The sequence below is a fragment of the Rhipicephalus sanguineus genome, chromosome 10 (assembly GCF_013339695.2).
Source record: "Rhipicephalus sanguineus isolate Rsan-2018 chromosome 10, BIME_Rsan_1.4, whole genome shotgun sequence".
Taxonomy (NCBI): Eukaryota; Metazoa; Arthropoda; class Arachnida; order Ixodida; family Ixodidae; genus Rhipicephalus; species Rhipicephalus sanguineus.
The window spans coordinates 146,047,106-146,062,826 of NC_051185.1; the positions used below are offsets into that span (position 1 = coordinate 146,047,106).

Genomic DNA, 15,721 nt, shown 5'->3' on the forward strand with positions numbered 1-15,721 from the left:
ACCCGCGGCTAGAATGCGTGTGGTGATGTTATTAATTTGGTCTTTATACAGAAAATGACGGCAATGGCGACGGCAAAAATCCGCGGAGAGCGTCCATATTGTAGCGGGGTTGCAGCTATGACTGTGGGGATAATTGTTATCACAATAAACATTTAAAAAAGTTGAGGAGCCATTTCACTCTCTGAAGTGGATGATAAGCGAAGCTGTTTCGCGCATGGCAAGGAGGCGATATGGTGGAGGACAGTTTGGTATGTAAGGCCAGGTTGTTAACGTTCAATACGCAATATTAATGCGAAAGCATCAGATGCTTTATCAAACACGAAAATTGACCGTCGGCGGCGTCAGTCGATTGATGCAAAAAATAATCATGTGATGGCGTCATCATCACGTCATAGATCGTCAAAACTTGTGACGTCGTCATGGCGTCATATATCGTGATGTCACGTGATGACGCCATCACGACATTGTCGCTTTACACTGCTTCCGTAATCGGTGCGCCGATCATGGAGCTAGCGCAAAACCAGGTGAGGTGCAGATAGCTTGCAGAGAAGGAGGGGGAGGATCAACCCGTCGATCGAGAAGAAAAAGAACCTGGCCTTCGCCTTGGAGTTTTCTTAGGGGAATGCATTAGGGACAGTGTGGCTCTTTGGCATTGAGGCACTGCTGTACATCACGGCGTTTGTCTACAATGTCTGCTGATAACCACATAGGTGTATTTAGAGTGTTATTTCATAAAGTGCAATTTTATTGATCTGGTATTCTGTTTATTTGCTAGTGTCGAAAATAATCGCTGAAGAGGTTAATTCAGAACACTCAACTGCATGAGCCCTTATTTTTTCATTAGCGAGTGAAGTATTTAGGAGGAGTATGGAGTTCTCCTGAGATGATTTTTTCCATGAGATTTGCAATGAATCGAAATATTTCTAGCCTTCACAAGAGCCCCATAGTAATATTCCGGTGCTTGAATGTTATTGCAATATGCTTCTGTAGTGCACTCCAGGATGTGAAATTCGCTGCTCCAGAGTGCTCCCAGATGCAAAAATATCTGCTCCAAAGTGCTCCAAGATGAAAATATTGCTGCTCCAAAGTGCTCCAAAACGGAAATTTTGCTGCTCCAAAAATTGCTCCAAATCAGAAGTCCTCGGTAGCATCACTGTTTTTCTTTTTTTTTTTAATATGGATAAATGGTATGAGCGAGGCTTGGGCTAAAGCTGCCACCTCGCAGAGTAAGGCATTGACAAAATTACACTTCTTTTGGAAACATGCTAAATGGGACTGCCTTGGCAACGATGCAATGGTGCGTTGCCGGAGCTGATCACGGAGGCCATGCATTACTTCACTCTACCGCTCCGAGACAGCGATGCCACCCCGCAAACCAAGAGCACTGTGAAAATGCGAGAGACAAAAGGAGCGTTCGTAAAGCCTCCTGCATTTGTAACTGTGGTGCAGTGGTTAGAGTATACTTGCTGCCTTGCTTTGCAGAGTCACTTCGGGAGTCTCTCCACATAAATGGAACTGAGTGCTCAGTGCAGAATGGTCTTGCAAGCATCAAAGATGCTTCAGCATTGAGCAACTCTGTGCCATCAGCAACAATAAAACTCTCTGAAGACCAACAGATTGAGGGAGGAGCTGCGATGGTGAGTAGTTCTCGTGATTTTTTCAGTTTCACTGCTTAACGCCGAGCTCGGGCAGTTTACCTAAAGCCCCTATACCTTCGGAAAAGTACAGCTTTCTCTTGATCTACGCCGCTTCCTCCTCTCCACGCCTCTGATAGGGTGGCTGCGGTCAGGTGGTAGCGCGCGCCCTCTCTTTCCCGGTATTTTGTTTCCTTCGCCTCTCGGCGCCATGTTGAACGCTCCAACGTGCCATGTGCTGCGTGTTGGCCCCATGTGAAGTGCACGAAGTGTGAAGTGCACGTGTGCGTCTCGCTCGTTTTGTCGCGATGCCGGGTTGCTGTGCGTTTGGCTGCCATAACTGTGACACCCAAGGGAAAAAGTTTTCCGCCATTCCTCACGGAAAAGAGAATGCAGGTCGTCGCGAAGTCTGGCTCCACAGAATAGGTTGAGCAAACTTCGAGCCGAGATCGGCGCGGCTTTGTGAGGTATGTGCTCGTGCGTTTTTACTCTTGACAGGCGTCTTGCTTTACCACGTGACATGTGTGGTGTATTACTTACTTAATGTCACGCGAAATTTTGTGTAATTTGTCATGCACCAAGACAGTCACTTGCTCGAGCAAGTGACGGTCTTGAACACCAGATGGTCGAAATTTCCAGAGCGTTCAACTACGGCGTACCTCATAATCATATCGCGGTTTTGGCACGTAAAACCTCACATACAGTAAAACCTCGTTAATTCGAAGGCCTCGGGACCGAGAAAAATATCCCAATTAAGCGGGATTCCCAATTGTCCGAAACAACGCGAAATCAAAGAAATCAGCCAGAAAACGTGATGTACGGAAGTCACACCTTTATTGTGGCAAGTCAGCCTACTTGGAGAAAAATTCCTCCATGCGTGACTGACGCGTTCGGTAGTTCCCAGCACTGAAAGTCATATTTTCCAGCCTGTCAATGAGGCGCAGCATCTCAGCCTCGCCGCCGTTGCACTCGACGAAGCTGCGCACAACACTCAAGGCATCGATGACATCCGCCAAAGGGGGTGCTCGGGAGGGCTCGTCATCGCTGTCAACATTAGAGGCCGAATCGGTCGATCTCGCAGCTATCTCGCTGTCGATGTCAGCGTAACACGTCTGCACTGTGCACTCGACATTTGCGTACTCTGAGAATCCGATTGGAGTGCACTCCTCGTCCGCGTGCAAAGCCTCATATCGAGCGCAGAGAGTCTCCCCTTCTTCATCAAACGGGCAAGTGATAGCGGTGACAGCAAACTCAGCGGAGGTTGCCTCTTCTTTCACAAAACCGGCGTGCTCAAAACACCGTCGAATAACGGTGGCCTCCACCTGCCTCCATGCGTGAACAATGAGGCAAATACCACCGAGGAGGTCAATGTTATACTCCTTTCCGTTGTCATAGCAAAGGAGCATTCGCTTCAACAGATTGTAGCGATATATTTTCCTGGTATGGTGTATGACGCCCTGGTCCATCGGCTGCGATAGCGACGTCGTGTTCGGGGGTAGAAAGACCAGCCTGATTGCCTGCAGGTTCTGAATGTCGCCGTGAGCTGGGCAATTATCGACGACGAACAAAACGCTGCGCCCTGCGGCCGCAAACTTGCGGTCAAGGTGCCGCACGTATTCTTCAAAGAGTGCAGCCGTCATCCAAGCTTTCTTGTTGTTTTTATAGATCAGGTCATCCTTGGATGGCAGTCGTGCATTTTTGAAACAACGAGGCTTTTCTGTCTTCCCAATAACAAGCAGTGGCAGCTTGTGCTCACCGCACATGCTTGCACCAAACAAAACAGTGATTCTTTGTTCTGTTTCCGCCCCTAATGTCTGCCTCCTTCAAAGCGAACGTCTTCGTAGGCAACATTTTGTAGAACAGAGCAGCTTCATCAAGGTTGTAAACATCTGCTGCTTCGTACTTGGCGAGTAGTGGAGCCAAGGTGTGCTGCTTCCAGCCGTCGACAACAGACTGATCCGCGCTGCCACTCTCGCCACAAACAGTCACGAATGTCTGGTTGTTGCGCTCCTTAAATCGGCAAAACCATCCATTGCTGCATTTAAACTCAGAATGTCCAAGTTGCAGCGCCAGCTGGTTGGCCTTCTCACGCAATATGGTCCCATTCACAGGAAGGTGTGCTGCGTTGGCTTTCTGCAGCCAGTCGATCAGAGCTGCTTCAACGTCGGCGTACGTAGGCGGGCGTACTCGTGTACGCTTTGACGAGTGCGTCTTGCTGTAAGCATCGAGAATTTTCTCCTTATTCTTGATGATGTTGCACAGCGTTGACAGAGGCACGTGGTGCTTTTCGGCGAGAGCCGTTTTCGACGCCGTCGACTTGCTGGCCTCTTCAATTAAGCACACCTTTTCGTGCAGGGCCAAGCTCTTGTACTTCGGCATCTTCCTTCCAAGCACACCTCAATCAACTAATTCACAGGGAAGACACTCAAGCGGAGACAGGAGACAAATGGAGCAGTCGCACCGAATCGCACAATGCTCGCCAGCCGACATCCAAATGGCACAAAGACTCCACAAAACATTCACTTCGCTAGAGTGGCTAACATCGCTGTTGAGATGATGATGATCATGATCGCAACCGCACGCATCGCCGCCTGGCAATTGCTAAAACATGGCGTCTACGACGTATTTCCGGTAAAAAAAAACATGGCCTTCGAGATCCGTACATCAAAAAAAAATGAATGTTTTAGTTACAGCCTCCGAGATTCGCAACACCCTTTGCATATCTTGGAAGTCGCGGCCAAGTGTGCCAATTAACCGGGAAGTTGCAGACTGGCCGCACCAATTATCCGGTTAAATTTACATGTAAAAATTTGGGACCGCGCAAATAATACAAATTATCCGGGATTCCCAATTAACCGAGTACAAATTACCGAGGTTTTACTGTATTAACTCTGAAAGAACGAGCGTCGTGCACTGCAGCACTAGGTTGTGTTCCACACATTCTACTAACCTTTCACTGTGATGTGCGGATGGAAGGGTGAAGACAGAGCGAACGTCAGAATGAAAGTGCGATAGCAAAAAAAAAGAACCTAGCGCACAGAATTTATCGAGAGCCGTGCATTTATGTGCAGCTCCTCCATCATATTGTCGAATTTGGCGAACAACTTCTGGGTGACAGTCAGAACTTTCTGCAAATTCGGAACATGAGCCGGGCTTTAGTTCAGCGGACCGCGGCTCATCGGCCGGCGTGTCATCATGAATTATCGCGTGGGTTAATGTCGTTGGTTTTAGCCTACTGGTTTTAAATCTTCATTTATTGGTTTACTAACTTCAGGTACTGTCAGTTAACATACAAGCGTCATGTATACGACAATGCGTGCAAGCTGCTCCGCACAGGCCATACGTCCCAGAACGGCGTTTTGCGAGCACACGTCATTGGGCAAGCAAAGAAGATAAATAATGATACATGTGGTTTTACGAGCCAAAACCACGATATGATTACGAGGCACACCGTAGTGTAGGGCTCCGGAAATTTTGACCATCTGGTGTTCTTTAACGTGCACTGACATCCCACAGTACACGGGGCCTCTTGCATTTCACCTCTATCGAATTCCGACCGCCGCGGCCGGGACCGAACACGCGACCTTCGGATCAGCAGGCGAGCGCCGAAACCGCTACATCACCGCGGCGGGCTGGCCGAGGAGAAGTGCCCTTCATGGGAATTGCAGTCATTGCTGCAGTTATATATGACAGAGGTAGTTTATACGCACGGGAACTATTCCTTCCCAAACGGCGTGGCTTGACATCACAGCTGTCATTTAAATATTTCTTACCGATGCAATAAATAGCGCGTCGTGTTTACAAAATTTTATGTCAACCTTTTTTTAAGTAAACCCAGTTACCGATATTCGCGCCAGATACACAGGGAAACCGTACGCTCCGAAAAGAACCGTAAACGACGTGCAATTTGCTGCAAATTCTACATGGCTTGCAGCAGCTCTTCTAGCGCGCTGTAAGGGAATTGGATGGTGCACACACCCACACCAACTGAGAAAATGAACGCAGAAATAGAGAATCATTACACAGCCGTATGCGAGATATGGCACGCTAAAGTGGCTAAAGTGGCAGCGCCAGCGCGCAACCGGCCTGAAAGCTTCACGCGTCCACCTGGCGCGTTCGAGGAGGCGCTGCCGTCGCACGCGAAAGACGCGCAGGAGAGGAGGAGGCGGCGGAGGAGAGAGCAGATGGCGGTACTTTTACGAAGTATAGGGACTTTTAAGTTTACCAAGTGTAGTCCGTCTCAGTGAAATTCGTTTACTACATTTTCTTGCAAGCTTCAGTGATTTATGCATGATAGGCTTCAGAGATGCTCAGTTTCATTACAAATGAGTTCTTTTTCTATGGATTACCTTGGACTGCCCACTTGGCTTACCAAAATTATTTGCCACGTTGTGTGCGACGTCTCTACTTGCACATGCAAGGAGTTGCGGGAGTGAATAGCAGACAGCATATGCAGCCGGCAGTGTCAAAGTGCGATCGTTGTGAGCCAGTGCGTGGCACTAAACATTGCCCTCACTGGAATTCGCAAGCTGTGTGTGTGATGAAGTGATTGGTGCTGGGGATGTTGCATTGTTGGCTGCATGTACTTCAGCACTTGCCAGCCACACATGCAATTTGAGCAAAGACACAGCGCTTGTGCATCTGCTACCAGCAAACTTGACGTCAAGTGTAAACTGAATAAAACTGCCCTTTGTCAGTTTTGAGCATACAGATTTTAAGCAACCATTCTTGTTTTGGACAATGGGAGCACAAGAAGCAAAAAGCAGCTGCAAGATGTGCTGTCATCACTGGGACATTTCCATCCTCAAAGGCTGAAGGTTGCAGGCACTACCCGAAATTGACAGTAACTATGGGCATGGTAACTGCATACATACAATTGAGGACGATATAGTAAGCCATGTAAAGAAACGATGGGTGTAACCTTATGGGACAAGACGGCAGAGTGGGTTAGGGAAAAAACGGGTGTTAAAGGGGCCCTGCAGCACTTTTCGAAGTAGCCATGGAATGGCTTCACTAATGGAGCTTTGCCTCATGAATCGACCACCGCAAAAATTTTTAGAATCCGTTCAGTAAAAGCGGGGTTGGAAAGATTTGTTGCACACTGTAATTGCTGTTGCTCTTCTCTCGTCCCGACGAAAGCGCTGGAAGCTAAGCAGGGAGGGATGGCACAGGGGAAGAGGGTACGTCATGCGCGCCTCGTGACCTTGAGCACTTCTTTTTTTTTCTTTGAGCATGCGGCGTACTTTCAGTGCGACCGCGCGCGCAGGCAAGTGGCAGCCTCTCGCGACGACCGCAGCAACTACTAAGCGCGCGATGTCCAACTAAGACAACGGCGTAGAACTTGAGTAAATAGCATCATTTGTTGAGAGAAGAGGAAGCGATTTTTAGCTGACTGGGAATTTATTGTAAATTTCAGGCCGCGTGCTGCGCTATGTTTGGCTCGGGTGTTCTCGGGAGCCTCGACTACCGAACAGCAGCGCTTGCTGACCATGCTGAAAAACTGTTGCAGGGCCCTTTTAAGGACATCTTAGTCGAAATCAAGGGCATGTAGCACATAAGCGAGATAACCACTGGTGATTAAGAGTAACAGACTGGATTCCAAGAGAAGGCGAGCATGCAAGGGGGAGACAGAAAGTTAGGGGGGTAGATGAGATTAAGAAGTTTGCGGGTATAACGTGCCAGAAAAAAGCACAGGACCGGGTTGATTGGTGGAACATAGGAGAAGCCTTTGCCCTGCAGTGGACATAGTCTCGTTGATGATGCTGATGACATATAGAGCTATTCATGGTTACGGTAACGCTGACTCCAGAGATGCGCTGTTTGCCTCTTACCACAAGCGGTGGTCCCTGTGATATACCAGCATAAACAACTGCCCTGTTTAGCAGCAATCAGTGTCGGTATACTTGCAGTGGTCATTTTGTGAGAATACTACATGGTCTAGAAATGAGCATTGATATGTGCGAATGCATGACTTAGCATGATATGTGCAAAGTCATAACCTGTCTTGTTTATTGAACAGTCTGTGTGTAAAAACGGTGCATACTAGGAACGGTTACTTGTTTGGTGTTTCCGATGTCTGATCGCCAAAATCAGCTCGAAGATGTAATGGTGTTCACATGGGCAAAATCTGCTTGTTTTGCCATCTTGTGGCATACTTGATGTCACTGAGGCACGACTTGCATTCAATATCAAGCAAATGGTGAGTTGTCACTGCACCTGCTGATGTAAACAAATCCACCTGCCACTTCTTTGGGCGGACACCAGCGCTGTTCCGGGGAATTAAAATCTGCGGTTAGGGCCGACTTTGTTCACATTGCTGTATGTGATGCACTGGTTATTGGCATTCTCGGCAACTGGCTCGTGCGGCAGAGCCACATGATAGAACGAAACCCAACTGAGCAGTACTTTTTTTTGCTTTATTGCTTATTTGAAATAACTTCTGAATTAGCTTAGCATTTCTACTCTGTTTGAATTACCTACAGAAAATGAACTGGTGTAATTTGCATAATTATAGATTTAGCATTGTCATCAATGCCTGTGATCTTGTTGAAATCAGTAGAAAAGGTCCCAAAATGCTCACCCGGAGGACGTCGCATTTAACTGATCTTTTTGTCTTAAAAGTAAGCTGCGATCATTAGTTCAGCATTGCACACAAAATGAGATTGAATAATGTTCTCTGCCTCTAATGACATAAAATTTCAACTTTTCCAACAAAAGTAACAAGGCATTGTATCGGACAAGGTGAACTGCTTCGGGGAAGTCTACAAATGAGAGTACCATTTTCTGATTTTGAAAGTTGTACGATACAAACTACTCTCGATCAAGAAGAGAAAGCTCAGTGAATGTTACCACTCGCTTCTTTTTCCTTTTCATGTAACCAACCCATTACACGTGTAACCACCGCCTTGCACGTGCAGTGTTGGAATGTTTCTGACGAGACTGACGATGTGTTCTGACGAGACTGAGCTCATAACGCGAACAGTAGGGTTTATTCCGCAACTAATGCGGACTCCGCCGATAAGCCTGGAATCTTCGTTGTCACATGTATAAAGGCCAACGCGTCTTAGCGCTGATCAGATTATTGATGACTGATGACTGTTCTTGCCACTTTTGCTGCACTTAATGTCACTTCTTTTACTGGGCACAAGTCCCCCCAACGAAGTGTCTACCGTATTTACTCGAATCTAACGCGCGCCTTTTTTTCGGTAAAAAGAGTCCAAAAATTGCATGCGCGTTAGAATCGAGTACCGAAAAAAAAAAAAAAGAAACTCGGTATCATATTCCCATCGGCATTTCAAGATGGCCGCCTCCTACGCACCTCGGCCATTTTTGCCATTAAAGACAAAAAGAGAAATCTCCAACCAGAAGGTTTATTTTAAGAAACCCGACGTTTCAAAGCCTGACCGGCTTCTACTTCAGGGGTGAGATGGCCCGAGGTGCACGGCGCTTATATGCGCTTTCTTGCCGACAGTTGCCGCAAGCCTTGACAATAGAGGGGGGGCAAGGTCCCCGTGGTGCGGTTGATGTTTTCCACTGTATTCTGTATGTGCCACGACTCGAGGAGAAGCCACAAGCCCAACCAGGCAAACTTCTGCCGAATGTTTACCTTTAATTTCTGCCATTGTTTCAGTTCGTAGGGGTGCTGAGCAGTTCGTCGTCCCGTTCTGCGTTCGCATCGACGGCATGGAAGTGCCGACTCCAAATGCTCTACGAGTGCACCGCGATGCCGCATTTAAAGTAAAAGTTATTACATGTGCAGAGAAAGACGGAAATCGGGCTGCATCGCGGTCGTTCGGAGTTCCCGAAACGTGCGTGCGAGACTGGCGCAAACAGAAGCAGATTTTTTACGGCAAAGCTTCACGAAAAGGTTTCAGTGGACCAAAGCAGGGCCGGTTTCCCGAAATCGAAGAGCGCTTACAGCGACAAGGAGTTGTCCGACAGCGACGAGGACTGATCCATTACGCGACTCATATCGCCACCGTAGTGGTGACAGTTTAGTTTAGCGGCAAGGCCCGCTGTTTGACTTAGTGACTTTGTGTTTTATTTTTTGAAACTTTAGTTCTTTAAAACCCAAATACAGTTGAAACCCGCAATAACGAAATCGGCGGGGAAAGCACAGAATTTCGCTCTTGCGGGAATTTCGTTGGCGCGAGAATGCGGCAGAAAAGACATGTAATTTACAAAAAACACATTTTATTTCCAAAAGTCACTAAGTTTGTCTTTTGCGGGCCTTACCATGCAGCAATTTCATGCCTCTCGATCGGTACTCTCGTTTGCAACGGCACAAAGTTCGCCCCATGCACTGGTCAGTGACGGGGGCACTGCGCTGTCACCAGTACCGTCATCAAGTGCCCCTACAGGCGAACCTTCTTCCGGCTCCGCTGGATCAGCGGGGATCAGCGCAGAATCGTGGACAGCGAGCTGCACGCAACGCCGAATTCTTCGGCGATGTCCATTTTTTCCCTGCCCTTTTCCACCTCACTGATGATTGCAGCCTTATCTTCCAGCGTGATGAACTTTCGCTTTTTCGTTGGAGGCGGCATCTTCACAGGCAGCGAAATCGGACGAAGCAATCGCAACACACAGCTCACGTTGCACCAAACGACCAAGGAAACGCTCCACAAATGGCTCCACACATGCGACCATGTGCGCGCAAAGCCGACAAAGCCATGGCACAGAGCCAAGCCAACGAACGAAACTCCATGAGGAATGCGGATTTGGCTACGTAGTCCGCGATAACGAGCAGGCGTGCAATCGCGGAACGATGCTATTCCCGATTCCAATGCCATATTCTATGCTATTCTTATCATCCACCACTTGCGGCTGGCTGATCGCGTTAACGCGGACGGACCGTCGTTCTGACCAATGGCCAAGCGCGAAAAGCACGAAAAGCATTGGAATAAAAAATAGAATCGTTCCACCATAGCACCCCAGGTGTTTCGGCAAGCCATCATCATCATTGTTTCCAGCTTTGTTTTTTTGTTAACAACGATGGCGGCTGCTTCTTAAGTGCGCTGTGGCGATAGTTTTGAACAATTTAAGTGTAGCATGAATGCATTTCAGCAGTTTTCGAATGTAGTTAACGTTGCGAGAGCAGAATATTTGCGCACTCCTGTTTCAAAAATTTCGTTAATGAGGGACTGCGGTATGAATATCTTTCGTAGTCGCGAGTTACGAAATGCATTGACTCCTATGGGCGTTATCCGGTGCTCCGAAAATATTTCGTTGCGGCGAGAATTTCGTTCCCTCAAGATTTCGTTATCGCGGGTTTCGACTGTACTTGTTCTTCGGAATGTGCAAAGATTGACTCCTACGGACTTTTTTTTTGTTCTTTTCTCTCACGAAAAATGGGTGCGCGTTACAATCGATGTCTCACTTTTTTTTTTTAAGTCGCGGAAAACGAGTGCGCGTTACAATCGAGGGCGCAGTAGAATCGAGTAAATACAGTAATCTTTACTAGCTGCGGTTTCCTTCCTTCACCGTCACAACCACGTGACAGTATTATGTTACGGAAATCGTATTGAGCGGAATGCATCGCACCATATTACTACTCTAACCGAAGGGGGTGCAGTCTCTCCTTGCAGCTGTCCACGAAGGGTCTTCCTCCTTTTACCCGTTCATCTTCGCAGGATGTGGAGAGGCATGCGGAGGATTCTGCACTGGCAGAACGCCTGTGCCGCATCGAAGGCATGCTGTCGGACCAGGCACACAGCCTCGATGCGCACAAACGCTGCGCAGACGACCGCCTGCGGCGCATAGATAACCACTTGCTCCATGTCCACATGCAGATGACTGTGATGCAGCACTCCTTCATGGTACTTATTCACTTCTTGTGCACAGTCTGTGGAAAGTGCAAGCGCTATGTGTGTTTTAGTGGCCACACTGTAGTGATCTTCGTACGGCTTGTCCGATACAGGTACATAGTGAAACCCGGACATATCAACTTATTCGTTGTATCGAACAGTTGATATCCCATGCAGAAATATGGCACTGTGCTCTGTGTATATAGAATTCTGTACTCCACTCCTCCTAACTGGCACGTGATGTCTTGCATTTTCAAAATTATCCTTTGGCATTTTCTGTGAAATGGGGCTCATACTATCAAAAGCAGCAAGATGCGAGTCTCTAATATGGATGGCTTGTGCATCGGGGATTTCATTTGCAGCTTGTAACGACTGATTTGCTATGGTAAGTTTTGCCTCAATGCAGCTATGCAGTACGGTGAAGAATGCTCTTAGCTGAAACGACGAATTGGCGTGCACTGAAGCATTCAACCTGTTGATCAACTTTATCGGAAAAAGGACTGCCACGCTTCAAGTTCAGAGTGCCTTTTGGTACACTGTGTGTCTGCCACAAGAAGGCAATGCCGAAAGGTGAATTGATGCCTTTGATGCAGCCTATGAGAAATGGGTGAATCCTCTGATTTTCACTATTCCAAGAGACCATCGAAGTTTTTAGAAAAGCTTCAGATGGGCATGTATTGCAGTCTAAAATATAAATACCATATTCAACTCTTTCACTGTCGGGTGTTTCTGGCCGTAACGCACCCCCAATATCTGCTTCATTTCGGGAATATCAGGGAATCTTGAAACGCAGCAAAATAGTACATTGTGAAGTCAAGGTAACAGATAAGGATCGAAAGGGGATACAACCTCGTTTGCTAGTGATAGTAGCGGGCGAGGCAGTGATTGAGTTGCGTTTCGGTCTTATTAGAGAGGCTACGGCAGGTGCCCCTGAACTTGACTCGCTGTGGCCGACTCTCCAACAGAACAAAAAAAAAACTGCCAACCTGACCTTCGTAGCCGCAATCGCACGCATGCTGCATGGTTGACTCAGTTTGCTTAACCTTTGTGGGCACCTTCAGACCTTCTTGGCAAACAGCATTGAGTCACACTGTCCAAAAAAAAAAAAAGATATCAATACAAAGCTCGCAGATTTCTATGCATACGTCACTTCAACTACTGTTTCCTGTCTAATTGTGTGAAACTGTATAGGGTGCAGTTTTATTGTTTGACAAGCTGGCTGGCAAAGGTACTACAGTCGTACCCGCATATATCGAACTCTCTAAAAAAAAAAAAGTGGAATTAGTTTGGTATATCTCCGATACTTTCCTCGGCTTTCTTGTCTGTTAGTTCTAATTAATGTTGTGTCTAGCAAAGAAAAACCAGTCTTTAAAACTTCCCCTTCTTTCGTTCATTCATATCGATGTCTCGTTCTGGCAGACTGGATGACTTCGGGTAGTATGCCAGAGATTATTGGTCAGCTGCCAGCTCATAAAAAGATAACATGCTTTGTGATGCCAGCAAGCAGAAAAAGCTAACCCTCCGAAGTTTAGTGCACATATATACCTCATAAAGTCAAGAAAATTTTCGTCCACTTTACTTTCTTCACGTTTACATCATAATTACTACGTCCCCTATGCTTTCATTGGCTTTCTCATCTGTTAGTTGTAATTCGATATATATAGTGTAATTCGATTTAAAAATTACCATATTTTCAGTGCGAATTTCAAAGCACAAGTTGTCTTCACAGCGCCGCTTAATAATAGCGCAAGGAAGGCGGCTTATGGCAATACATAGGGCAAACTCGGCGCAGCCACCGCGCCGAGTTTGCCCGGCGTGGCGGGAGCCGGGTACGAACATCGCACTGCCCGATGTTCGACATATCAAATGTTCCGGCTATTCTTGCGCAATGTAGCTGTAAATTTTCCTATGCACTGACGTTAAAGCATTATCATGTTTGAAAATAGTTAGATATAAATGATAATTTGATTTACCAGACTTTGATATAGTCAGGTTAGACTGTATTGCATCTCCAGCTGCTGGCTTCAGAGCTGTTGTTGTGGATATGTTGCATTGCATCTCCATGTGCCCCGGGCTGTACGTTGTTCAAATGCTTATGGAGAGAGCCCCCTTCCTTCTCCTTGTAAAATGGCAGATCGATAAGAGGTAGGGTGCCAGTGTCACGTGCACCTACATGAACGTACCAACGCTTCATTGTCAGCCTGTTGGAGATCCCTCTGCTTGCATTTCGCACACACATTGAAAAAAAAAAAACTGGAGCTCTCGCCCTATCGGAAATATGGGGGCAATCAAAGCTTGGCGTGAGAGTGCTTGATGTACCACATTTCTTTCTTTGTCACATTGCACAATGCTCCCTACCAACTGTTTCCTTCCTCCATGCCGGGAATTGGACTTTCGTGCACATGCTTAGCAGCACAACACATCGGTTGCTACAGGCAACGACAACGGTCGTCCATTCATATCCAAACCACAGTGAACAAACTCCAATCTCGAAGGCTTTACTTTCACGAGTGCTGAAAAAAAGTTTAAACCAATTGCGTCATAGGCGCCATCTTTGCAATATGAATTTAAAGCTATGCTTTCATTCGTGATAACTGCAAGGATGTTCTGTGTGTCGCTTGCACCACTCGGGCAAATCTTATGGTCAACCAAGTCAAGCTGCGTGAAAATTCAACATGGCCACTCTCTTGCATGGTCACTCGCCCAGCGCTATAGTGTACAAGAATAACCTATAGCCGGCTCAGAGCGCACATCGCAATGTATCATGTGGGACCAGTCCCGCAGTTGCGACGTAACAGCGGGGTTTTCAATACGTTGGATCCTAAGGGAGCTACACCGGGACCGGCAGACGACGTAACAGCGGGGTTCTACAGTACACATGTGACCAGCGCACCTTTCTGGGCCTTATTTGTGTATCATGCATTTCTGTACACTCGCGGGCGCTTTTTTGCAGTCACACCTACAGCTCTAATTTGTGAAGCATAAAAGCTTTGCTTAAAAATAGTGGTTCTAAATGTTTGCTTCCAACATTGATGACAGTTAATGTAAGTGATGTTAATTCCAACTGAAATATACTTTTGCACACATAAGCTAAATCATGTTGTTAAATTAGAACTGATCAACTGCTGAGTGCAGTCCAATCAACCTTCTCTTATCAGCCTTCCTCTCTGTTGCAGAAGGACATCCAAGCCATGCTCCAGCAAGTGTTTGATGAAGTGGCAACACTGCGAGCGGAGATAGCAGAGCTGCGTGGTGACTCTTAGTGCACACGGTGCTTTTTACTGTAAATAATGTATTTGTTAAACAATTTTGTTTTAACTGTAATAAAGATATCCAGGTGTTTTATATTTTTATACAGCTAGCACATTAATAAAAGTGGACTCTTTAGCAAACTTCAATTGTTTCATGATTCCGCATGCTTTGGATGCAGCTTGTCGGCCAGTGCGCCGAAAAGTTCATAGTAAATCGAGCGAGAATAAAATTTGGGGTGGTCATCTCAAAGTTAAGTGTAAGTGGCTGAAGTCACTAGGTTCGCCTGGCTCGTGCGTGTGTGTGTGTCAACATCGCATTTACGCGCATATAACCGGTGCCAATAATTGACAAGTGAAGTTGAGGGTCGGGTAATACGTGAAACTAAAATACAGCTTTGCCGTGCTGCACAGTGATGCATGCGTCATCACCAGCCATCATTGCAATGTTTTTGGCTGGCTTATCGTCGAAAGCAAAGAGAAGGTAGTTATACTGTTTAGTTGAGCCCATTCCAAAGGTTAGATGCTGCTGTGTGTCTGGGAGGATCAGATAACAGGCACCTGTTATCTCTCTGGCTTGTGACAATGTCTAGAAGGGTAGAACAAAATGTAGGTGTTTCGCTTAATTAAGGTTGCCTGACAATGAAATGCCAATTTGCCCGATGATAATTTCTCGGGGACAACCGCGGCTTGGAATTTTTAGAGGAAAGACTTAATTCTCACTTGTTTTCGTTGTGTATGTATTAGATTGGCCTCCCTCACTCCATGTGTGTACTTTTGTATATATATAATATACAGTCGAACCCACTTATAACGATCTATTGGTTATAACGACCATATTTGTGTGCACTTACGATTTTCCTATGCTAACCATTGAAACTGCGTCCAGATATAGCGAGAATTTTTCAAAGCCTTCTACTTTTACAGCGAACACTTCAAAGACACAGTCGCGGTAAAAATATGGCGCATATGAAGCGAAAAAAAGTTAAAACATGCCTTCTAAAGCGTGACAGGAGCGCGCGCTCGCGCGTGCCGC

General features: G+C 46.7%; 1 protein-coding gene across 1 annotated transcript in view; it reads left to right on the forward strand.

Annotated features, from left to right (window-relative positions):
- The window catches only part of LOC119372551 (protein NEDD1), a 55,011-nt gene extending 40,182 nt beyond the window's left edge, over nt 1-14,829 (forward strand). Inside the window, exons 12-14 of the mRNA XM_037643033.2 lie at nt 1,483-1,637; nt 11,264-11,449; nt 14,614-14,829. Coding sequence (XP_037498961.1) covers nt 1,483-1,637; nt 11,264-11,449; nt 14,614-14,700 — 428 coding nt within the window. The 3' untranslated portion in view covers nt 14,701-14,829. The remainder of the gene's footprint in view (nt 1-1,482; nt 1,638-11,263; nt 11,450-14,613) is intronic.
- Nucleotides 14,830-15,721: the final 892 nt, after the last annotated feature.